Below are 26,285 nucleotides of genomic sequence, written 5' to 3'. Positions count from 1 at the left end.
TTTGAAACCCGAATTTGTTTTCTCTCCATCGATTTATGACTTTTGAACATCAGTATACTTCTTTTGCCTTTATTTATAAAGGATAAAATTGATACAATTATGTCTGCCTCATTTCTTGACATAATCTGAAACTGGATAATGAAGGTAGGTTGAATACAAAACTTTACGACAAAAGAGATGATTTCAGCTTTCTAATTGTGAACTTTCAATTTCTACGTTACAACATTCAAGCAACACCTGCATACATGTGTATATACCACCCAGTTGATACAATATTTTAGGGCTTGTTTTTGCAATTATGGTTTCTTTGATAGAGAGTTGCTGTGACATTTTTTCCTTGATGACATCATTAGGAAATTTGTTATCAAAAAGCCAAAAATGACATGGGGATATTCAAGTCAATTGGAAACACAACTTCATCAATACTGATAAACTCATTCGACCATAAACTTAATCACATAAGCGGTGAAGGCGTATTTTGTCTGCTTTTGAAGCAATAGTCAATCTTACTTGCACACGCAGAGTATGTCTTTTCGATGATATGACACATTCGAGAGCTAATGTTTCATCAAATTAGCATAAATAGAGGAACCAAAATTTAAAAAAAACATAATTAAGAGCAAAAACATTGTGGTAGTTACAATATTGTTATATTTTACCCCATTGCATTATCATGGGACATGGGTTAATGGGTTATGCTCAATTTTAACTTTTGACTTTTTGGTATTTATTATTTTTTGTATAAATGTCTGAGACATCAAAATAGTTGTCAGATAAATTTTTCGTAAGCCATAGCCAAATATTACCAATATAAAGTTCAACGATTCATAAAAATTGCCTTATCGTTCTCAGGTTATTTGGAACATGGTAATTATTTACGCTTGATGTTATTTTACTTTATTCTGATCATTTCTAAATTTTACCAATTGCCAGTTTTGACCACGGTTGTGGGCTATGAGATGATTTTCTTATATACCGGATACAATCCAATCTTGCAAGGCTTTCTTTGAAAAGAGTTCAGGTATGCGAACTATCGGTGTATCACTTATAATAATGCATTCCTTTTACTAGTACATGTTATATCAAAGACAATGTATATGTATATGTTAACCGCTCAGATAATACTTAAGTTTTTGAAAGTGGTATACTTTCATGCTATACAACATGGAGAAAATGAACGCTGACTATTCTTTAAACAGTTTCGGTTTTCAATTTCATGTATTTGATAATACAAAGAATCGGCTTTTCAAGTGCTTAAATATAACTAATGGATAAACATAAGAATTAAAGGGTAGTGTGGTTGAATTTTATATTTGTAATGTCATGTTAAAAGTAACGTAGTATAAAATATCTTATTAAATACGATATCATTATTGAATGCGAAGTAAATAGATACATTCATGAGTATGTGTTTATGAATCCAATTATCATAATATATCTTGATAGCTCAATTTTCTTTGGAAAATTTCACCTATATAATCGGTAAGTCCTCATCTGCAATAAAAATGTAAATAGGAATAACTTGAGACGTTTACTGTAATAATTCGCTACATGGCTTATGGCCATTAAGTTTTAATGTTCTGTAATTGATTGCAGTGTTTGTTTTCAATATCAAACTCAAATATCAAATGCACATTAGGATTTCCATAATAATGGTGTAACCGTGGTGAATGGTTTATGTCCTGCTGAATGACACGTAACGAACTCAATCTAGTTCTGTATTTATTTATTTATATATCTATCGTTACAGTACTTTAAGGATTCGCTTAACCTTGAAATTCAGCTTACATAAACCATTTATAGAATATGTGTGTCTTTGCACTCCCCTCTCACTCAGTCACTTAGAAAACTGAACAGCAAATCACAATTAAAGATATATGTGAATCGGTTTTTTCGGGTGTGTTTCTGCTCGTCGGCGGTTTACATGGTTAATGTTGTTTTATTTTTGTATTGTCAAATTTCAATCTTGTGCAGAAATATATCATCATTCCAAACCTTGTTTTGAGTACCTGTGTTAATTCCGAAAAACAACAACATGTTGGCATTGTGGCTTTTACAGTTCCAATGTACGTTGCATTGGCGTTTGTTTTTTTGTTGCACTTCAGTATTTCTGTTGTTTTGTTGTTTTCCTTTTATATATCGGTTTAATTTTTTAACAGCCGTATACTACTGTTATTTATTTGTACTGACTTTATTGGTCAACCGTCATCATTCTATTCTTGAGTGGTAAGTTTATCTTAGCATACATCGGTTTTCGGCATTGACGAAGTGTGTTTCTCAAGTGCAGTGTTTTGTCTACTTTTGCTTGTCTTTTCGTATATTATTTTTGATAAATTTTGTTGTCTTTCTTAGATTTATGGGTTATGATTATATATATATATATACTTATATATATATATATATATATATATCCTTTGTCCTTCATAGTTTCACTATACTGACCTAATTTCCCTACTGCTATTCTTTGTGTTAGTACGCAAGACTCAAATGAACATAATAACCAAAAATTCTGAACTTCTAGGAAAATTCAAATTAGAAAGTTCTCTAAACAAATGACAAAATAAAAAGCTCAAACACATCAAACGAATGGAAAACAAAAGTCATAATCCTGGCAAAGTGTTATTTCCAATTAGCATATCCATCACCAAAATATTTGCATTTTTAGCATATATGTTACTTGAAACAGATTTGAGTTTTTTAGTAGTTGTCAGTGATGATCTTTCGGCATTGGTGTCGACCTCATTTTAAGCTGATAGTTTAGTAAAAGAAGTAAATAGTTATCAAAGGTACCAGGATTATAATTTAATACGCCAGACGCGCGTTTCGTCTACATAAGACTCATCAGTGACGCTCAGATCAAAATAGTTAAAAGCCAAACAAATACAAAGTTTGAGAGCATTGTGGACCTAAAATTCCAAAAAGTTGTGCCAAATACGGCTTAGGTAATCTACTCCTGGGGGTAAGAAAATCCTTAGTTTTTCGAAAAATTCAAAAGTTTTGTTAACAAGAAATTTGTAATCGTCGTTTAACTGTGAATTTTCTATTTCTATGTAGCAAGATTCCAGCAGCGCATGCATACGGAGTATATATCTCACAATTGCTACGATATTCCCGGGCTTGTATTTTCTATCATGATTTCCTTGATAGAGGATTGCTACTCACAAGGAAGCTATTAAACCAAGAGTTCTAAATGGTGAAGTTGAAATCATATCGTTGTAAAGTTTACGGACGCCTTCACGAGTTGGTTGACCGTTATGGAATATTCGTTTCACAGATAATATCGGATATGTTCCTTATGTCGTAACAAAAATAGCTTTTCTTTTTCACGAATGTGACCTACCGAGTTAGACTATTTACCAGATTTGAGATAGCATTAACGATACCACGGGTGCCACATGTAGAGCAGGATCTGCCTACCCTTCTGGAGCACCTGAGGTCAGTTTTGTTGGGTTTGTGTTGCTAAGTCTTTAGTTGTCTATGTTGTGTATTCTGTACTATTATTTGTCTGTTTGTCTTTTTATTTTTAGCAATGGCGTTTCAGTTTATTTTCAATCTATGAAATTGACTCTCCCTCTGGTATCTTTCGTCCCTCTTTTGAGTATCCTAAATTTGCAATAAGACATTAGAAAGTCGGTAAAGCCTTTAAATTTTCTTCTGGTATGTGTATGAGATGGACGAAAAGTTTGTTTTTGTTTCAAAATTATAAAAAATGTTTTATAATGGAAGCATAGCAGCATGTCTGTAGACATGTTTCATTCATTCTTGTTTGAATAGGTAATTCAAAATTATGAAAGAGGTATAGAACATTGTTTAACAATTTATGCATCAATAAATATGTTTTACTTTCCTTTACAACACAATGCTGGTTTTCGGAGTTCAAATTTCAATTGCTCCCGGTTCATGAATTTTAGCTTTGTAACAGAGGGTAAAGATACCAAGGTACATGAAAACCATATGTAGAAAAATGGACAATATCTTGGGTAAATTAAAAAAAAACCACACACACACACACAAACGGTGTTCATGTATCAATTAATTATGTCTCAAGATCTAGATCTTGTATTTTAGGCATTCTGGTTGGTCTTGAAAATGAAGATGGAAGATATGATAAGTGAGTTGATTGCATTTGTTGGGGTTTTTTTGTTGTTTTATTCGAAAGTACATGAACATGTTTATTATAAAAAAAAATCAATGAACACAGAGGAAAATATATAACCAAGGACACATTTGACTCTTTAATAAGCAAATTAATATTTATGTTTAATCAATATAATACGTCAATGCTTACAAATACTTGTTATTCACGAGTTTTGCAGTACTTTATCAAAGTGTTGTCTTCCATTCCGTTGGTATTTTAAACTAATACCAGACAAATTCTAAAAAGCCAATGAACGCCAAAGTCGTAGAATACAATCGAAACATATCTTAAGGAGTACTAGTAACATTTAAAATGTTGCTTTTTGAAAAGACTGAAAGACTTCAAGGAACGTGTTTAATACAATGCATCTTACATTAAATATTTGATCCTGACAGACCGGTACCTCTCATTAGTGATATATACGTCAAGTTATAACAGTTGTGGGGTTCTCCAAAATAATAAATACACGGAAAGATTTTCTACTGAAACCCCAATTTGAAGTATACTTAGCTAATACATAGTCATAGAATTCATCCGAATCATATCTTAAGGAGTACTAGTAACATTAAACATTTTGCATATTTAAGATTTCAACTTAAAAGAAAACCTGAATGGAGGTTTCTATACAATGAATCTAACCTAAAATATGCGATTCTGACATGCAAGGACTACTCACCAGTGATATACGTCAAGATATAACAGTTGTTGAGTTACTCAAAATAATCTACAAACGGAAAAATATCGATTTAAAACCCATTTTGAAGTATACTTAGCTAAAGTTATGTAGGTACATCTGTTCATTCAACGATCAGAAGTTAATATACATGTACATGTACCACATAATTGCAAACGCAATCACAATTAATTAAATTCAATAAAAAATATCACCGATAATCTGAAGGGTACATATGGTTTCTAGGCATACCAACATGAGCTAGTAAGCGATTAGGAGATGTCAAGAAAAAGTAACTTTAATATTAGTATAAGTTCATCCTTTATTCATAATCACCTACATGATTGGTTTCACATCTTGAGCAGGATCTGCTGATTGTGCTGCATACATGAGATTTTCTAAATTCACTAGTGGGGTTCGTGAAGAACAGAAGCCAGCTTTTAATGTAGTTTGTGGACTTTCTTGTCCTTGGGGAAACAATTATTTATTTACATATTCTGATTTCAAAATCCCCCCCCCCCCAAATAAAAGAGTTTTTTTTGTATACCCCCTCCCTTCATATTTAGAACTTACATGAAGTCAAGTATAATAAAATTAAAAATAAGTTTAGTTGAGGTTCGTTTAAGAATAAAACATTGACAAACATTTCATTTTTTGGATACAAATGTTAAATGAATAAGGTAGTGGAAATGAAAAAAGAGGGTATATAATAAAATGTGTAGGAACGTGAGTGGTATAAATTCTATCGTCTATAAATGTTTTTTTTTAATTATAAAAGCTTTGTAATAACTGGTATCATTGTCTACTTTTTCAAGGTTAGAAGGGGTAATCATTCCCGCTACATGTTACACACTCAAAAAAGTTTCTACTTAAAAGGTGTGGCTGGTTATAATTACATATTTTTCATTGTATGTGCTCATTGTCGGTATAATAATAGTAGACTAAACTATTAAATAATTTCAAAAAGTTAAAAAGTATACTTCTAAACATTTAATAGAACTACGGTTCGATATTTTGAATATTTGTCTATCAAATTTCATGCAGTTTAAATTTAATCAATATCATTATATAAACCTAAGTTTTTTTTCTTTAAAATTATATCTCTCCTTACCACACCCATGTCTCGATTTATTCTAAAAAGGTAGCTAATTAAAACAATAATTACACAAAACACATTCTGACGTGGTACAAGCAATGATTGTCGTGACTGTCCTTTTATTGTGCTTAGATGATGACAATGCTATTACGTTACAGATTAGTAGGAATACAGATCTATAGCAACAAAATGATTAAGATTTTAAAACAGTACTAACTTTATATATTATTCGTGAAAAGGCAGTTTGAATAAAAAAAGTAAATTCATTTGAAGTATATTATGTTCTGCTTAAATGACAATGATTTTAACATGATGATAATGTACAAAAATGTACGTCGTTTTAACCAAGAGTATTCTTTTCTTCATTTGCGAGTAGAACATAAAAGTAAATTGATTCTTTTTCAATTCATGTTCGGTTAATATAGTTTTCTTTTAATAAAATCTTGTAATTTATAGTTTTTAGGGACAAACTCTTTAACAATACTTACTCGTTATAAGACAGACAAATATAAAGGTCAAGAGTGTTTTATATTTTGAAATCAGATTAAACATGTATGTGACTTTAACATTTATTAAAATCTTCAAAATAACGATTAAAACATAACATTACCAGTGTTATTGTTCGTTAGAATATTTTTTAATTCATTTCATCTTCTGACAAACTGAAAAAAAATCTTCAAAATATACAAAAGAAGGATGTGTTGTTATATTGGGTTTCTCGTTTGCTTTGTCTCTCACTTATATGCGTCCTTTGAAGCTTGCCAGTGGCGGATCCAGAGGGGGAGTTCCGGGGGTGCGCACCCCCCCTTTATTTTTGCCGATCAATGCATTTGTATCGGGACATATGTTTTGCACCCCCACTTTGCCCTGGGTTAGCACACCCCCCTTTCGAAAATTCCTGCATCCGCCCCTGCTTGCTATGCTGGGTATGTATTTTGACCATGTTTAAAGAGCTACCTTCAATTGATCAAATCTACTTTATGTGGTCTGTGGTTGGTAGTTGTCTCAGTGTTAAACATACCACTCCTTCTTATTTTCATTATGCCAACCCTTACAAAACTATCCATAAAGACAAGTAAACTGACCTGTGTCACTGACTACAATCAATAACAACCACTTGTATACAGGTTTCTAATTTTAGACAGAATGTTACGATGATGAAAATGTTTATGAGCGTTCAACCTTCAACGTAGCATTAGACAGTGGCGTAACAGTACAGCATTGCAACAACAACAAAACTCAGTAAAAAGGTTGTGAGATACAAACACATTGACAAAGGGAAAAAAATACACTCATCGTAGAATACTCGCAGTCATCTCCAGAAAGCAATTGTTGTTGCTTCTGAACTACGAGTTGTGTCATATAGGCCAACAGATATTGGTTTGGTATTGTATTCCTTTGTTTGATTAAAATAACCTCAATTTTCACTAACACATTTAAATTGTGTTATTTCTGGCAACATTTACAACATACTGAAAAGCTTACAGCTATTTCAATGTAAAAGTAATCAAAATGCATCAAGTAGTACTCAAACATAAACCAATTTCATAAAGACTGAAACATGTTAAAGTTGTGTATGCTTTAACATGTACGAACATGGCACACTTACAGGTGTTTATATCTTTGACATATGTAAATAATGTAAAAACAAATGTTAACCTACTATCATATATTATCATTGTAGAGGGTGTGAAGCTAAGCTTCGGGTTTATAGTTTGGATTACAATGAGTGTGCTTAATAAGATGTTCTTACAAATAGGTGTAATATAATACTCTACTAGATTTCAAATCGTTTTTTAAGTGTGCTAATGTTAGATAAAAGTAGGACTATACAAACGCTTTGAGGGAAAACTAAAATCCTCTATTTGCAATTTGATGCTTCATAATAATGATTATATAGGCTATACGATATCAGGTTACCTCTATTAAATAATTTAATGTTTTGTCCCGAATCTCTGTTTTCAATGGCTATTTCACACCTGCACGCTGTTACTTCAACTATTTAGAAACAGTGTAAGATTTCAATGATGTGAGATTTTTGTATCTATATTAGATAATTTCGCATATTTCAAACTTTATCTGTAATTTCAGTTTCCACATATGATACTTTATACGATTTAAAGTGCACATTACTTAAGATAATTTATTATTTGTTGGTGCATCATCTATATTTATCTCCGTTTCGTATATTTAGTTTTAAATTTCCCGTATATTAAAACATTTTTTTTTATTGTTGTTATTTTGAACTTTATGTTCTAACTGGCTTTGTAACACAGTTCTTGGAAAGAGGGGCGAACAATACTAGAGGGACAGTCAAACTCATAGATCGAACATAAACTGACACCGCCATGGCAATGTGATGGCGTTCGTAAAATTCAGGTGTGGAACATTTATGTTTAAACTGGTCAATGCGTATATGTTAATCTGAACAACATAGCAAAGGCCGTTAAAATTACTAAGTTTGTCTTGTAGCATCCCCGCTTTCAAAATTCCCTTTTTACTATAGTTGTTTCGAACATCAGCCCTATGCGTTTTCTAAATGCTTACCAGAGCTAGACTTCAGTAATTTACGGATTTTCTTCTGTTTTGCTTCAAACAATTTTAAGTCAAGACTTAGTCACGAGAAACATATCAGGTACGGCTAGTTGAGCAGGAACTATTTACCATTTCGAACATGCGAGTTCAACCAACCAGTTCGGCTGGGTTTATTTTTTTATCTATCTTTGCTTTTCTTATTTTTAACTTTTGTTGCGGGTTAGTATTTTTGCTAAGTAGGTAACATGTCGATCAACAGTTATGTTCATTCTATTAGTTTTCTGCTTTTTACTGATAGAATAACTTTGTATATTCGCAATTAAAAATCAGAGAGTTTTTTTTCATTTAAGTATCTACAACCTATATACACAGTATTTAAATCTTTGATTATTGTTATTATCTACATACATGTATATGTTATATTGATATAAACTACTAAAACGTTTACTTACAAACAACAAACAGTATTTAGACTGATTCCTATTGTGTATATCGTTAGAATCATCTTTAATTTATTAGTTTCTTTTTTACTCTTCTTGTAGTTTCATTCAATTCTCACAACTGTGATGAATACGCAAGAAGGCTCCCTGAAGAGAAAATTTACATTTTGACTTGGTCAGGAAAAACAGATATAAAAATATGTCCATTTAACTTTACGGGTGGTGAAGACGAACATTTTTTAGACTATACAGTTTGTTTTGAGTCTGAAGAATTTGACTTTCCATCATTTGATGTAGAACTGGTTGTTACAAATGCTTCCAGGCGATGGGTAGGTAGATTATGTACAATGGAATTCCAATAAAATTCATAATTTGCTTTGATATTTCAATATACAGAAGACTTGCATTTAACTAATAATCTACGTCCGTCATGTCATGTAATGAGATGGGTTAACGGGACAGTGGTCAATTGTTATGTTACTTGGTCAAGTCTGTATCTCAGAAACTTTGTTTGAGCATTCGGGCAACTAAATCTAGTGTCTGGAATGATTGTAAGTTGAACATGTCCGTCATGCAGGCCTCTGCTTACCTTAAACACGGTTTCATGGTTCCATGGACTATGCTTAGTTTTATCAGATAACATGTAGACAATAACGGTTTAGTGTCTTTAAATATCAGCTGTATTTGTACGATAATAAGAAACATGTGTAATGCGATATTTAGCGAGTTATTACTCCTGTTACGAGCCGAGTACAAATACAGCTTATATATAAAGACACTAGACAGTTGTTGTCTTTATCCTGCAATTAATTCTGTTAATTGTTAGTGCTTTGAAAGACACGAAAGCTCACATTGTTAGGCATTCATTTTCGATTTAAATCTCTTGATTTAATATTTTACCCGCGTAGTAAAACTAAAATCACACATTCAGTTGAAGACGGGTTCGCAAAAAAAAAGAATCTCGCATGGTCATCAATAATACATCGCTCAAGATGAATAGTTATCTATTTTAACATAACAACTAAATAATTACATTTAAAACAAATAACAAACCATTGTCTAATTTGAAACAGAAGTGTACGAGTTATTGCACTAACAACATGATTGAAAACACACAGAATGTATAAAAGTAATCGTTAGTTACGGTCAAACAAAACGTCATTGGAATGCGACTTCAATGCACATTCTGAGGTCACGCAGGTTTTTACAACATTCGTAAACAGCAACACAAAAAACTTAGTCCGGCAGTGGGCGGAGCTTTAAAGCGATATCTGTATAGTATACAGATACAGCATAGCGATATCTGTAGGGCTGTATCTGTTTAGTTAGGCAATTTCAGGATAAAAGCAATTATATAGTTCAGTTATGTTTAGTGTATGGAAAGTCTGTCTGGTTAGGTGGTGTACAAATAACATAACATTGACCTCATTTTCATGATTCAGTGATAAATTTAAGTTTTCTGCGATGGTTTCAGTAAACCTTCATATTGCAGACTTTCAACATGAATTGAATAAGTAAAACTAGCGAGACATTTCAGCTTTTACACGAAAGAATATTACTTTTTGGGGGTAAAAAGTCCAATATTTCGCTGTAAGAATTCTATATTTTATAAATGTCCAGCATACATGGCATAGTGATATGTTAACAAATGACATTCTTTTAACGTATTTAAAAGATCTTCATTTTATATTTAGATACGATATTTAATGTATTTGAAAGATCTTCATTTTATATTTAGGTACACTATAGAAACATTAATAAGTTATTCATTACAGACTTACGATAGTTCAGATGACGAAATTACCCGTACATGTGTTGCCAAAGCTCGGGATATGATGTTTAAGCTTGTCGTAGCAAAGGATTACCAGGAGTCGTCATCAAAACTTAGATTGAAGATTACATCAGAAGTTAAAGTAAATGGTATGTTTATGTTTAGTTGGGAAAAGAATTGGTAAAATACTAAATGCAGGAGGGAGAAAAAAGCGACAATATTAAGCTACATGTACCATCTAAATTGTCCAACACATAGTTTTGAGTGATGAATTGAGAGTGTACAGTTTGTCCTTTTTGTATTTGATTGCGAATGTTCGTGCTTTTCATAGATTGTCTGCAAGTTTCAAGTCTTTGATGTTTTTTACATCTATAATCCTAGTCCTCACAGTAACAGCGGCAAGTTTCTAAGTTAATGGCATTAGTAAGGCCTGTTTATATTCAGATGAGAAGTGTTTGTGTTTTTAAGCTTTGTTTTTAATTTTATTATACATTGTTTTTTCATTTACCTAAAATCTGCTTATAATATAGTATGTCTTCTTACTTCATTTGATTTGATTTAAAAGGCTTTTCGTAAATATTGTCGATAATTTTGCATAACTGTAAGAAATCCTTTTACAGCACAACAAACTCTTCCAAATAATGTTGACAAAAATGCAAAACATGTATAGTGTTAGGGTGTTTCTTTTCTTCAATCTGATTGAAATACAAGTCCTGTTATGGAGGTTATTTTCCAAGCAAGTAAAGCATGGACACTTTCTTTTTTATTTGACCGTCAAACAAATCGTTATACTATTTTTCATTGTAGTGGCAGACATTTGGGACCAAGTAGGAAATGCGATTAAAGATATGCTTCCATTGGCAATTGTTTTGATTATTCTGCTTTGTGTCGTCAGCAATAAACGTGCACGAGAAAAATGTTGTTCTGCACTTACATGGGTTAAAGACAAAATTATGGGAAATACTGTCAGACCGAGACGTGACTCCATAAGAAATAACTCTGAGCATTCTGTTCCTTTACATGTAGACGAAACTCGACAAAATTATAGCCCTAGCCCTAGTGGTAAGTAAACTGGCTTAATCATGAATATATCTTTAATGCTAAATACCCAACCATGAACAAAAAATTTGCAATAAATAAGCACCTTTATAAACTTCTATTTAATATAACTTGCCATATTGCGTGTTGTTTGTCTGTATTGCTTGGTATCTTTCGCTAAGAATGTTATTTATACAGCCTGTTATATCTCAATATTAATGAAAAAATGTAGACATAAAAATAATCAGTTTCAAGGTTTTTGAGGTGTTTTGCTTAAAGCAAATATAAGACGTTTTTAAAATATAAACAATGATATCCTAATGTCCTGTGAATATTTGAAGGGTGTTATTTAATACATTTATATTTTTTTACCTGCTATTCATCTAGCTTTTGATTTTCACGGTATTTTTCCCTCAACCTAGAGTATTTCGCATGCTGTAATCCTATGTTCATTTTTATTGAAGATAAAGATAGCATACATTGCATTGTAATCCCTGCAGTCACTGACTAGTCCGAGATTACTCTGACGTCCGACGGCTGTTTTGCCAGACAAGCTGGGGCTAATCGCCCGACGGCTGTTTTGCCAGACAAGATGGGGCCCAGCTTGTCTGGCAAAACAGTCGTCGGAAGTCAGAGTACTAATCTCGGACTATCTCAGCTTGTCTGGCAAAACAGCCGTCGGACGTCTATTTTTGATAGAAATTTATTTATAATAAATGGCATTGATTTATTTTGATTTTATTGAACCATAAAACTAATTTTTGACTCTTCACATTTTACATAATCCGCTTCGCGGATTATTCAATGTGAAGAGTCAAAAATTAGTTTTATGGTTCAATAAAATCAAAATAAATAATAGCCATTCATTAAATAAAAGCAAAACAGGGTATTTAAAATCGGTATTCATTATCACTGAACTAGTATATATTTGTTTAGGGGCCAGCTGAAGGACGCCTCCGAGTGCGGGAATTTCTCGCTACATTGAAGACCTGTTGGTGACCTTCTGCTGTTGTTTTTTCTATGATCGGGTTGTTGTATCCTTGGCACATTCCCCATTTGACACATTCCCTATTTCCTTTCTCAATTTTCTGTACATAAAGCAAATTACACAAAAGGCAACGGAAAAGCGCTTTTGTTGCTATTCATCATCTAAAAGTCACAGCAGGCCTGCTATACGGAGAAAAATACTCTCAACTCAGTGCAAGTTTAAGTGGGCTTGAGTACTAACTGACATTGCAGCAATAACACTTTAGAGCACGATTATTGTATTCAGAATCAGAAATCAACTAATAAAAATAAAGGATTTGGCATCGAACACAATTTTTTTACTCCGAATTCTAAGTTAAATTTTGAGACCGAGGTCCTAGGTTTGAGCGGACATTTTATTTGTTACCGATGTTTTGTGAGTACACACACAACAATGTCTGGAAGTGAGATGCTGTTTTTTTTAAGATCTTGTATGTATCCATGTTAAGAAATGTATATATAGTTCAATACACAAAAATCATCCGAGTTTAATATCCATCATTGTTGATATAATAGTTTTATTAAGAAATATACAAGTTGTAGTAAGTAGTGCATGCTGTATAAAGTTTCTGTGTATTCCACTTGGACAAAGGGAAATAATTCAATTCACAATATTATCATGTTATATGTTTCTCATTTCTTTACATACAATGCAATGTAAACTTAAAGGCGAGAACCCTATTTGAAAGCAATGTGCATGATACTTACTATTATTTATATTGTTTGAAACCGTTTACATGTATATGTAGTGATTGCAGAACAAACTAAAAAGTAAAATCACAAAAATACTGAACTCCGAGGAAAATTAAATCGGGAAGTCCCTAATCACATGGCAAAATCAAATGACAAAGCACATCAAACGAATGGACAACAACTGTCATATTCCAGGTTTCTGATTTGGTACCGGCATTTTCAAATGTAGAAAATGGTGTGGATTGAACCTGGTTTAATAGCGCTAAACCTCACACTCGTACGACAGTCTCATCAAATTTCGATGCAATTATTTAGCGATGATGTTTGTTTTTTTTCTTATTATTTTCTATGTATTTTTAATAAATTGTGTATGTGTGTTATTTATTTTATATGTCAATTAGCTTTGTTTATTTCAACAGAGCTCGAGGCAGCAGTATTACGAAATAGTCCTATAGTGCCAAATGGGCTTGCTACACCTTGGCAAGACAATAGACATGATGCACCTCCTAGTTACGACGACGCTGTTAAAAATCCTAATGAAAAAAATGACATTTATTATTAAATGTCCAGTAGGCCAAGGATACATATATACAAATGTACTACATGTATTACTAATGTATTACATTTCATAATTACCACCCAAACGTTTGTCTTCCTGCAAGTTGTTTTTATCTAGTTTTTGTAGAAGTTCTCTGTGTATGTTAATTGACTATTTTTCTGAAAAGTGAAACAGTTCTAACAATTTGCTCAGATTAAGGACGATGCTGTTTATATCTAAAGTTATAAAAGATAATCAACAACACAGCAATGGACTGAACACATGAAAGACGATACGTATATACTGTGAAAATAACCTTAATATCGCATTACATAATCTACAGAAAACAGCTTGTTATTTCCAAACATATACATGAACATGTACATGTACTGTTATAATTTTAGGTTTTTGGTGTTTTACGGTAAAAATGTTAAGTGATCGATGGTTCCTCAAATTCTTGTATATCAAAGTATGGTGTTACACAGATATATGAGCAAGGATAAGTTATTCACGTCTCCCCATCATTATACAGTATATACATTTCACATTATAAAAGTAAACCTTTAAAAAATTATTAATGCCATTCTAAAGAGAAATATGAGGGACGGATTAAAAAAGAACAGATCAAATTTATTCGTTCCTAGTGTGTTAAATTACGTTTTTTGATTGAGTTAAGCCTGCCAATTGATATTTTATCGTGTGTGATGTTATGCTATTGTTTCATAAAAAGGGAGAAGGTTTGGCACCATTAAAACGTTGAATCCCGCTACAAATGTTTGCACCTGTCCTAAGTCAGGAATCTGATGTACAGTAGTTGTCGTTTGTTAATGTAATTTATACGTGTTTCTCGTTTCTCGTTTTTTATTATATAGATTAGACCGTTGGTTTTCCCATTTGAATGGTTTTACACTAGTAATTTTTGGGCCTTTTATAGCTAGTTGTTCGGTGTGAGCCAAGGCAACGTGTTGAAGACCGTACATTGACCTATTATGATTTACTTTTATAAATTGTTATTTGGATGGAGAGTTGCCTCATTGGCACTCACACCATATTTTCCTATATCTAGTATTTACAATTTTTTTGAAAGCTTGTATAAAACAAAAGTTAAATCATATTTACATCTTTTATCGGTATAAAAACGTCTTCTTCGGTCTAAAATAAGCTTGCAGGTTTTGGCACAATTTTGTATCACATATATATTGTCACTCGCTAAAATAAATTAAAGTTTCTAGGAATTCGGCAATAAACTAAAATATGCGTTTTCACAGTTTAAATTTTTTTCAGGTCGTCTCTAAGATCGTCGTACAACGAACATTCGGTCAAAACATGCTTCTCCGTTTCAATTTTATCGTCATAAACAAAACAAGTTCTTTAGTCTATTGGAAGACTCTCGTAGCGTCCTGTCTCCATCCGAAATGGGACTGGGGCACCACCACAGCGAAACTAAGAATAAGCTCTTCTGTGCGATGGTATGATAAGTTTGTCAAGGTAAAGTTCTGTATTTACATCCTGTTTCAATGTTCTATATGCACGTAGTTTGTTACCTCCTGGTCTATTTCGTCTAGTAGTGTCTTTATGCAAATATTTATTCCATTTATGTCAGAATTCGAACATAACTTCTACATGTGTCGCATTATTAACTTGCTGCTTATCAATATTGGCGTCATTAAACAAGTTCGCTATCCCTCATGATTCGAATTGACTTTAAATTCTTAAGTTTGACTTTTTGCACACTCGATGACGTCTGAAATTCTGCTCTACCCAATTGCTTATTTTCTTGTTTAGTCTAGTACTCTCATCCATATATCGTGACCAATTCTAAAAGTTTATATTTACCCGTCATTGTTTCACAAACGGTGATGTCCATCTTAAATCTTCATTACTAACTGCAACTTTTGGGGTATAACGACCACTTTCCATGAAAAAAAACCGAATTGCTTTGTTTTGAACTGCATTTATACACGAGAATGACTTATCTCTCCATACTGCTGCACCGTAACTAATTGTATTCCATACCAATGAAACGCCGGTGTCCTATAGCCATTCTTCCCCCATGCCAAAATTTCCGGGGGGGAAATACTGGATCGATCCAATATTTCCCCCTGGAAAAATTGGCATGATCCAACTTTTCCCCTTCAGCGTTGTAAGGGGAAAACTAGGATCATGCCAATTTTTCCCCCGTGAGTAGCATGATAAGCTCAATTTTCCGCCTTGTAATATAACGTCGGCGACGTCACGATAAGATTTTTTAAATGATAGTAACTTTTTTCTCAGTTTATAGTTACCAAAGCTTCATCGTGTGAATATACATTTGATATGTATTTATATGTGTTTTTCAATGTTGTGATGGATAACATTGTTTCAGAAAAAGGGAGAAGGTTTGGCACCATTAAAACTTTTAACGGCCCTCTGCAAATGTATGCACCTGTTATAAGTAACGAATCTTATGAACAGTATAGTTGTCGTTTGTTTATGTAATTTTAAAATACGTGTTTCTCGTTTCTCGTTTTTTATATAACTTTAATAGACAGTTGTTTTTCCCGTTTGAATGGTTTTACACTAGTAATTTTGGGGCCCTTTATAGCTTTTTGTTCGGTGTGAGCCAGGGCTCCGTATTGAAGGCCTATTGTGGTTTACTTTTATAAATTGTTATTTGGATGGAGAGTTGTCTCATTGTCACTCATATCACATTTTCGTATATCTATATACATATATATATATATATTCACACGAAGCACATTTTGATCACATCCATTCTCTTTAGTGGACCCTTGGTATCATTGACCAAATAAATACAATTACTAGTACTTTAACCACTTCTGACCAGTCAGTAGTTTTTTCCTTGCATGTGGACATATAGACAGTCATTTAAAAATGTAAAAAGACTAGAGGTCACATATAAAGACTATTGAATAGAGAGACAGACTTGTTGACTCATAGACAGGCCGTACTGTGACCTATAGTTGTCAATGTTGGTGTCATTTTTGTCTTTTGTGGATAGTTGATTCATTGGCTGTAGAAAGATTTGTGTAAATGTAAATGAACAACAAATTTGTATATTAATAAATAAATCTAATTCTAACACTGTTATGTTTAATTTCCAGACTCTATATAAACATAGTGAAATCTATGATGGGGGAAAGATTGGCATGGGGGAAAAGTTACTATATGTATACGTATTGTCAACTTTCCGCAGGGGAAGAATCACAACGATCCAAAATTTCCCCGGGGGAAAGATTGGCCCATGCCAGTCTTTCCCCCGGGGGAAAAACTGGCATGGGGGAAGAATGACTATATAACACCGGCTTTGTAAAACTCAGGCAGTTGTATTTTATACGGATATAGAATTCGATATTGAATTTAAGTGTCTGAAAATTGCGAATTATAATGAAACATACATGTAATGTAATTATAAAAGATATCAATCGTGAACAGAATCCATTAAACAAGTTCATTAAAATCTAATCAAATAAACTAAAAAAATTGATCAATCGGCAGAAAATCGGTGACTCTCTTTCAGCGAACGACTTAACTTGAGAATCATTGATCTCAGAAAAAGAAACCACTACTGATAGTATCATTTTATCACTTTACATGAAGACTGCCTGCTATTCAAATGTCATGATATATAACTTTTTTTAAAAGTAAATACAAAATAATATAAAAAAAATGATGAAAGAGTTAACTTTGTTCATAAGCACTGGTTCGACTGCTAGTATAAGAGGGTACTATCATCAGTTCAGTCGTCGGTGCTGCGGAAATGGCACGTCTAGAGAATCTTGTTTCAAAGTTTCCCTTTGATAAACTATCTGACCACTTAGGTTCCAACTTCCTCTGGTAAGATTGAACTTAGATGAAATTGGCTATCTAATGATTCGGTCAAATAGTTCCTAACATGTCATCTTATTTATAAAGACTATACATCTATGGCTTTTAAATGTTTATGCTTGAACATTTCTAGTTAATGTAAATCTAGAAAAGAGCTTCGGGTGAACGAATATTATCAAATACTTTTTTTTTTTCATTTTAAGTGACAAATCTCAATTCTGAAAAAAATCGCTATTCTCTGAAGAAAAAGAATTTTAATATTTTATAAGAATAAAAAATTAGATAGAATAAAAATAGTTAAATTTAGAAATGAGCGAACTTCTATACTAATTCTCCTGAATTTAAATACACAATATTTCTGAGATATAGGTATTTAAATGTAGACTAAATTTAATCCTCAGTTAATATTTAAATGTGACAATCAATGATCCACTCACACACCCTGGTTTGTGTATGTACACAAATGAATGGGTGGTTACACAGTTCACATACCAATCAATTAAAACCATTGACAATGGATCAATGATTATAGAGTGTCTATAAAAGTTAGTGTCAGTATGACATAATGTATCATACACAATTTCAAAACAGTAAGTGATTTTACAAATATACCATATTTTTCAATAATTATCATGATTATTATAAACAAATTTAAACTATAAATCGCGTGTGGGCGTCGATGTCCAGCAGTACACTGTATATACATTTATCATTTTTTTTTTCTTTAAATTTTACACTAAAGTTTTATTTACACGATAAATAAAAAGTGAAGATCTTCAAGTTATTTATGTTCAAGCTAACACAAAAAGAGCCTGAATACGTCTTTCAAAGGCAAAATTTCAAAAATTCATGAAATAACCAATGTCCAAGGAAAATTTAATGTTTACATTGACTGATATGTAATACATCGATTTTTTTTTAAAAGATCAATCCAACGAAAGCAAGTTTACGACAAATATCATTTAAATTAATACAAGAGAGCCAGTTGGGGATCGGGTTTACAGTAATGTTACGCTGACTAAAATTACAACAAACAGTTACTCTTGAATATTAATGCATGCATACTTGCATGTATTCCAGTTATTTTCACATCTATGAAAGGAGGGACTATCTTATTTCTTGCTTATTCTAATCTCTCAAATTCTCTGTTGTACAGGGTTTTCCTGACTACACTTATTCCGTTATTTACTCTTTATTTTTGAACTCACCATTTCAAACAGAAATATTTTTTAAAGACTTTTCTAACTTTAAAAAAAGATTATTAGGGACAAACTAAGAGATCTTAAGTGATTCTTCAATAAGAAACAGGACAATCTAAATGAAAACAGTTCAACGAAACAGTCCATTCCGGGGCTTTTTAAAGCTGACTATGTCGTGCGGGCTTTGTTCATTGTTGAAGGCCGTAATGTGACCTGTGGTTTGTTAATTTCTATGTCAATTGGTCTCCTTGTGGGGAATTTTTTCACTGCCAATCATGCAACATCTTCTATTTCATATTCAAAACTAATACAGAACAATCGTAACTAAAATTGGACAATGACATCGTTCACAGTTTTGGAGAGATTGGAACAGTCACTGTGGTTTAAATGTAATGCGATAATTATGAGATCGAATTAAAGACAAAGTGTTACATGTATGGATCCAACTGATCACAAACACCTCTTTGTTTTAGTGCATAGCTGATGTTTAAATAAAATAACCACCATGAAGATGACAATATACGTGGATATACTTACTGTGACAATATGCCTGATATTAAGTAGAACAGTCACTTGTTATACAGTCGATCGTAAGTACAGTTACTATTGGCGTCTTGGATAACAGGGAATTTATTGTTTTGATTTATTTTTTTTAAACTAAATGTAAAATCTTCACTAATTTGTTTTGTTTGGCATAACTGACCTTGTTTCAGAAATGAATACAATATCAGCTTCAAATGCACATTGTTGCACAAGACGCAATTCGATAAAACATTGCTTTTTATATGATAATTATGTTGATGTATGGATTGAAGGACATCTTTAACAACGTAGAATCAATCTGTATATAAGATTATGTCGGTATAGCTTTGTCATTTTTTTCAACCGTTTAGAGTACCTTTTGATTTGGGATGCTCTTCTTATATTTTTCTTAAAAATATTGAAATGCCATGCAGTTGCAGATTTCCATGTCATTCAAATATCTTAAATATAACATGGCTTTGTAAGACATTTGTTTTGCAGTAGCCGAGTTGTTTTCGGAAAACTTTTTGATATGACACTTCTACTTTTGTCATACTTCTCTTCTTTATATTGTTCAATGTATTAACAATGAACTAGAATTATTGTGATTCAATATGGCAATTTTTTTGAGAAGGTAGATCAAAGCAACAATGGGGGTATACGGACAATTATCGATTCATTCTTTAATAATGGCGGTAGGTCGCATCAACGCAAAAGGCTGTATCACGGAGATAAAAATGGATGAACATGTATATATTTATGAAAAAGACACGGTGCTATATGAATTAATATCTTCCATGAAGATCACACGACCCAACCCGATCAGCGAACAAACAAGAGATAGCCAATTCTTAAGTAATTTATAAACTTACAAGTTAAAAACTAGGTCGAATTTTAAATGCTTTATTTGCTTATCATATTCACACTTTACGTACATTTGTACGACATCAAGCTGAAGGTCTGTAAAATAAAACGCTTTCATTCCTTATTTCATTAATTTCTTTATTTTGTCTTTACTTTAGTATCATTTAATTCTTACAATTGTGATGAATACGCAAGAAGAATACCATTGGATAAAGAATATACCCTAACTTGGTTAGGAAAAACAGATCCCAAAATATGTACTTTTAACTTTACTGGTGGCGACAACGGACAATGGTCTACTAATTATAAAGTTTGTTTTGAGACTGAACAATATGACTTACCATCATTCGATGTAGAATTAGTTGTTTCTAATGGTACCGAGAAATGGGTAAGTATACATGTTTTAAAAAAAAAGTGAAACGAAGAGATTACGTCATAAATATTATCCTTTTTTGCGAAATTTTTGTGAAATTTTTAAACTCTTAAATACACAAAACAATTTCTAACTACTTGTTTGGACACATCTATACGTAAAATGAAGGAATATACATTGTTTAGAACTGATAGTCCTGTAATAAAACAAATGAGTTTAAAAGCTTTCATTAAAATTGGTTATTCTATTGCGCTATTTAAACGTCAGATTTTGTTCTCTAAAATGTCATATCAATCCGCTAAAATGTCATATCAATGCGTTAAAATATCCTCCACCGCTTTAGAACTCACTGTATAAGTATTCAAATAACCCTATGCTACATGTATACGACTGCAACAGAATAGATAGAAACATCTGCTTTATCGAAATGATTAAAATAACAGAAGCTTGCTTCTTAATGTTGAATTACCTTTTAAATATCGATATGAAAACCCGGAAAACTTATTCGACCCAATGCCAATTATTTTTTGCCTTCTTATTTTGCGTTTGGTAGAGAAACAGATTCAGTATGATGAGAACTTTTGAAAATTTATGATCCTATTTTTTACATACATGTATATCACTGAACATGAAATGATGATAGTGCGGGTGGGACATGGTGTCCAATGTGACATATTGTCTTGTTCAAATTCAATGTAATATTTTAAAATATGTTATATTATGTATACAGGTTTACGATAGTTCAGATATGGGAATTGAAAGCAAATGTGTTAATAAAGCTAAGGATATGATGTTTAAGCTTGTCGTATCAAAGAATTACCAAGTGTCCACGTGGAATCTGAAATTGAAAATAACATCACAAACGTTTGTAGATCAAAAAGGTATGTTTATATATACTCTCACAGTGAGATTAAAAATGAATTGGACCAATAATATACACAAGACATATTGTATTGATATTACTAACTGTATATTAAAATATAATCAAGAAACTTTATATATTTATGGTCATAGGGTCAGTGTACTTGTTTCACTCAAAGAACCAACTTTTGACAGTTAGTGAAAGTTTTTTAACTTCAAATGTTAGTGGAATTATATATAAAAAAACTCTTGTACTAGTTATATTAAACCACTTCAAATTACAAAACAATTCCCCCAGTTTTACCACTACAATAATTGTAACTCAGTTGTACACGTGGTATTGAGAACAACTTTTATGAAGTATTGCAAACTGCACAAGTTTTTGCATATGTCATATTGCGCTATCTGGAAAAGCGTCTTAGTACATTCAATTGCTTTTGTGTGTTATTTTCATTGTATTTCAAAACTGCCAGTAGGTTTCTTGTGAAGCTCTAGCTAGTATGTAGCTTGTTAACATGCGGATAGAAAATATTAAGTAGGTAAAGATTGATGTTATTTGTTAAACCTTTAACGATTTCATTTCACTATTTTTTCATGTTGTTAGAACACGTTTGGATACTTTTTATTACAACTTAAAATTTGTCATTTTAAAATACATAGACATGTCTGCATGATAGAAATTAACATTTTGGCTTTGTAACGGGGAAAGAATCATGTCAAATGAAACCGAATATTTTCCTACAAAATGCAACATAAAAGATTATAATTGGGTACAAAATATGAAACACGAAGTAAATATAAAGCTGACTTAGCAATAGCCAGACAATATTACATTCTCGAATTCCGCATGGTTCTCAGACAAACTAATGGGCATCCATTAATCTTAAAGGTGTGATGTACTCTTTTTTTTACGTCATCAATATTTGTCGAGTTCTCAAACTGTTACAGTACCTCAAAATTAAGTGTTCTTATTTATGTAGTTTTTTTTTTGGCTGTTAGAATTGAATGTTTATATTTGATTATAGTTGGAGAAATTTGGGACCAAATACTTAGTGTAATAGAAGATATTAGTCCAGTGGCAATTGTTGTGATTGTTGTGTTCTGTATACTCAGTAACCAACGTGCACGGGAGCAATGTCGTTCTATGCTCATGAGTGTTATAGACAAAATAAAGGGAAATAACTCAAGGCAGAGACGTGATCCAGAAGTACGGAGAGACTCGGAACATTCTGTTCGCTTAAATGTAGACGAAACACAACTAAGTGATAACTCAAGTGGTGAGTAAACTGGCGTATAATTAAGTATCAAAGAACACTTTTCTCTCTAAGCTTAAGCTGGCCTCTAAACAAAAAATGTATACTAGTTCAGAGAAAATGGATGTCATACTAAACTCCGAATGTTTGATGTTGCCATGGACATGACCACATGCAGTAATCCTCAGTCTCAATTTGCTTGAAAAATACATATGAAATACTAAAATCCGTAGGATTTCAATGTATTATGTTTTTCTTATTTTTTAAAAATACCAGCATCCTGAAGAAGCGTCATTTAAATTCGATAAGCACTATCTAAATAATTGCATTTCAATTTGCCAGAAATTATTTTTACAAGGAGAAATATAAAGGTAGAGAAGACACAATTAAAAAAACCCGAACAAAATCAGACAAAACATTATGACAAAAGAACCATGACATAAAACGAACAACTTTCAGTTACAGTTCTTATATATAATATTAATATATAAAACAGAAGATCAGAAACATTAACCCCAGCGCAAACCCTGCTAGGACTCAAGTGTTCGATATGTATTAAATTATAACTAGTCTCAGCTCCACAATCCACCAGTGACCCCCTCTCTCCCCCCCCCCCCCCCACACACACACTTAATTAGTAAACCATCGATGTATGGATAATCTAACGTGAATGTTTGGAATGATTACACGGTTCTCCAGGACCAAAAATCATAGAGACTGTTTCTCGGTAGATAAAACATGGGCATTGCAATTATTGAAAACAAATTTGGCACGAAAATCAACATTCAACATTAACATAACCATGTTCTTCTCAATATAACTCGAAGATGCATTCGAAGATCACGGTCAAAGAAAAAAAAAAGGATTGCTGAAAAAGCTTGAGCATGAGAACACAAGCATATATATTTATAAATATCACCTTTTCCCCCGTAGAGCTACCAAATTCTGAATATTTTCTTTCATCGTATCAAATAATTCCCAAAAGGTGTAAGATTAAACTGAAAACTCTGCCAATAGTCGTCTGCCGTTGAAAAAACAGACTTTGTTATATGAATGTGTGTTATTTTCTGAAACATAACTTTTCATTTATTACAGCAGAGACAATAAGTTTACAAAACATTCCTATAGAACCAGACGGGCAACCTATACCTCAGTCCAACAGTAATTTACCTGATGCACCACCTCCTAGCTATGATGAAGTTGTCAAAAATACAAATAATGACATTAGTAAATGTTAATATTTACACGTATTTGTACTTTAAATTATAACCAGTAATTCCTTTTCTAACGGAAAGCTTTAGTATATTTCAATAGACATCACTGACTTCAGTACATAATACATCTACGAAAACTCAGGAAAGAATTTGCTTAAAATTTATATATATATTTTGTTCATAACAAGTGAAATCTTCCACATATTAATTCCGATGTAGCTACATGTATTTCACATGTTTGGTGGTAATTCTATTTTTGATGTTTGTTTAATAGTATAACTTTGGTGCACTTTGTCAAATATCTATTCATGGATATATGGAATCAGGCAATTCATCCTTCCACAACAAATGGAGCCTCATTTTGTGTACAAAATAGCATAATTAATAAACTGATCATAGTTTGATGTCACCAAGACCTGCTAACTGTAACTATTGATCCATTTTTTTAATGTTATATTTTTTAGACTGAAAAAGTCGTCGCTAGACTGCATGTATCCAAATTCTTAAAGAATGTATTGAAGGAACATTTTTGTATTTTTTTTAAAAGGAAAGAGACAAAAAAGGTTTCTAGTACCTTATGTTTGGTATTTCAATTAACACTCAGTGTAATAATGCTTAAAGTTTGTTCACAATCAAAACATCGTTTATCAAAATCCATATTAAAATACAATCTATAGAATTTCAATACATTTTGTATTTTATTGTTAGTCCGAGTTATATATTCTCATCATTCTGGGAAAATGAAACAAATCTATATTTGAGTATTGTTGAATTGTTACATAAAATAAACTGATATAATATAAAGTTACAAAAGTAATTATACCATCTTTTAAGAATATTAAAATATTTAATTATATACGACTTGCATTTTTTCACAAAAGTCACAAAATATACCAGTTACAAATGCCAGGCATCCAGTAGAGTGGTTGACTGCTGTGCAACGTCAGATTGGGATTAAGTCTCTTATATTTGTATCTATGGCAAAACAAACTGCTTATAATAGATATAGGAAGATGTGGTGTGAGTGTCAATGAGACAACTCTCCATCCAAATAACAATTTAAAAAGTAAAACCATTATAGATTAAAGTACGGCCTTCAACACGGAGCCTTGGCTCACACCGAACAACAAGCTATAAAGGGCCCCAAAATTACTAGTGTAAAACTATTCAAACGGGTAAACCAACGCTCTATTCTATATAAACAAAACGAGAAACGAGAAACACGTATATATTACATAAACAAACGACAACTACTGTACATCCGATTCCTGACTTAGGACAGGTGCAAACATTTGCAGCGGGATTAAACGTTTTAATGGATCCAAACCTTCTCCCTTTTTCTGAAACAATAGCATAACATCACAACATAGAAAAACATACGATAAAATATCGATTGACAGACTTAACTCAATCAAAAAAACGTATGATTACACAATGAACGAATAAATTTGATCTGCGATATCTGAATACAAATGCAAAGTTAATAAAATATTAGAGACAAACATTCATGACCAAAAAGCTAACAAACAAATTCTGCTTATAAGACTAGTTTAAATAATATGCAGAATTGCAAATAAACGTTCCGTGATCACTCATAATATAGCAGTCTTTGACATATTATTAGACAATACAATGCATCTAGAAAATAATATAAAGTTTGAATAGCAAGTTTAAAATAGCAACACTTAAAGCCGACATGCCCAGATTGGAGAAGAAGGTATGGTTTATACTACAACATACAGGACTGATAGTTCATGTCTTAGACTGGTTTTGTTCTACAGTTGCCTGTATTTTTTTCTCTTATGCAGTTGACAATAATAATTCATAGCATAGACTCAATATATCAATTCAATTGGTCATTTTTTGAAAGTATGTATTCATGAACGATTTATTGATATTGTCATATAGCTTTGCATTGATCGTGCTTATTTAAATATGCGTATCGGCAATGTGCCACATACTCATTGAAATTATATTGACGGAAACCAGATGTTTTGCCTTGCCATCCTTTTTCATGATAATATTTTATATTTATTATACACAACTGACTTGAAACCCAAATATTTCAAAGACAGGAGTCGATTTCACAAATAAACTTAGCACTTAAAGCTTAGATTGATCGTAAGTAAACTGAATTTTTCTTGACTTACGATCAATCTTAGTCTTAAGTAGTTTTGTTAGACTGACTCGAGTTATGTAAAAGTATGTAGAAATGTGTCAATC

General features: G+C 32.1%; 1 protein-coding gene across 3 annotated transcripts; it reads left to right on the top strand.

The window, feature by feature from the left end:
• The first annotated feature begins 8,978 nt into the window (after positions 1 to 8,978).
• LOC134715112 (uncharacterized) lies at positions 8,979 to 24,841 on the top strand. 3 transcript variants are annotated; one of them, XM_063577035.1, is made up of 6 exons: positions 8,979 to 9,211; positions 19,449 to 19,565; positions 20,520 to 20,749; positions 21,465 to 21,615; positions 22,621 to 22,872; positions 23,944 to 24,841. In XM_063577035.1, the coding sequence occupies exons 2-6, from the start codon at positions 19,481 to 19,483 to the stop codon at positions 24,084 to 24,086; spliced, it is 861 nt and encodes a 286-aa protein (XP_063433105.1). In that variant the 5' UTR covers positions 8,979 to 9,211; positions 19,449 to 19,480; the 3' UTR covers positions 24,087 to 24,841. The 3 variants fall into 3 exon arrangements, with proteins under 3 accessions (XP_063433105.1, XP_063433104.1, XP_063433103.1); XM_063577034.1 differs by lacking the exon at positions 8,979 to 9,211 and adding an exon at positions 18,102 to 18,366 and having other exon boundaries at positions 19,289 to 19,565; XM_063577033.1 differs by lacking the exon at positions 8,979 to 9,211 and adding an exon at positions 18,108 to 18,366 and having other exon boundaries at positions 23,944 to 24,838.
• The last annotated feature ends 1,444 nt before the right edge of the window (positions 24,842 to 26,285 follow it).

The sequence above is a fragment of the Mytilus trossulus genome, chromosome 4 (assembly GCF_036588685.1).
Source record: "Mytilus trossulus isolate FHL-02 chromosome 4, PNRI_Mtr1.1.1.hap1, whole genome shotgun sequence".
Classification (NCBI taxonomy): domain Eukaryota; kingdom Metazoa; phylum Mollusca; class Bivalvia; order Mytilida; family Mytilidae; genus Mytilus; species Mytilus trossulus.
Note: the sequence above shows the minus strand (reverse complement) of the source record. Positions and strands in the feature narration are given on the sequence as shown.

What these genes read in the sequence shown, in the direction of transcription:
- LOC134715112 (XM_063577035.1), top strand. Translation starts at nt 19,481, where the DNA reads ATGAAGATGACAATATACGTGGATATACTTACTGTGACAATATGCCTG. An exon ending in CTAATGGTACCGAGAAATGG is followed by an intron (nt 20,750 to 21,464) that starts GTAAGTATACAT and finishes TTATGTATACAG; the next exon opens with GTTTACGATAGTTCAGATAT. An exon ending in AACGTTTGTAGATCAAAAAG is followed by an intron (nt 21,616 to 22,620) that starts GTATGTTTATAT and finishes ATTTGATTATAG; the next exon opens with TTGGAGAAATTTGGGACCAA.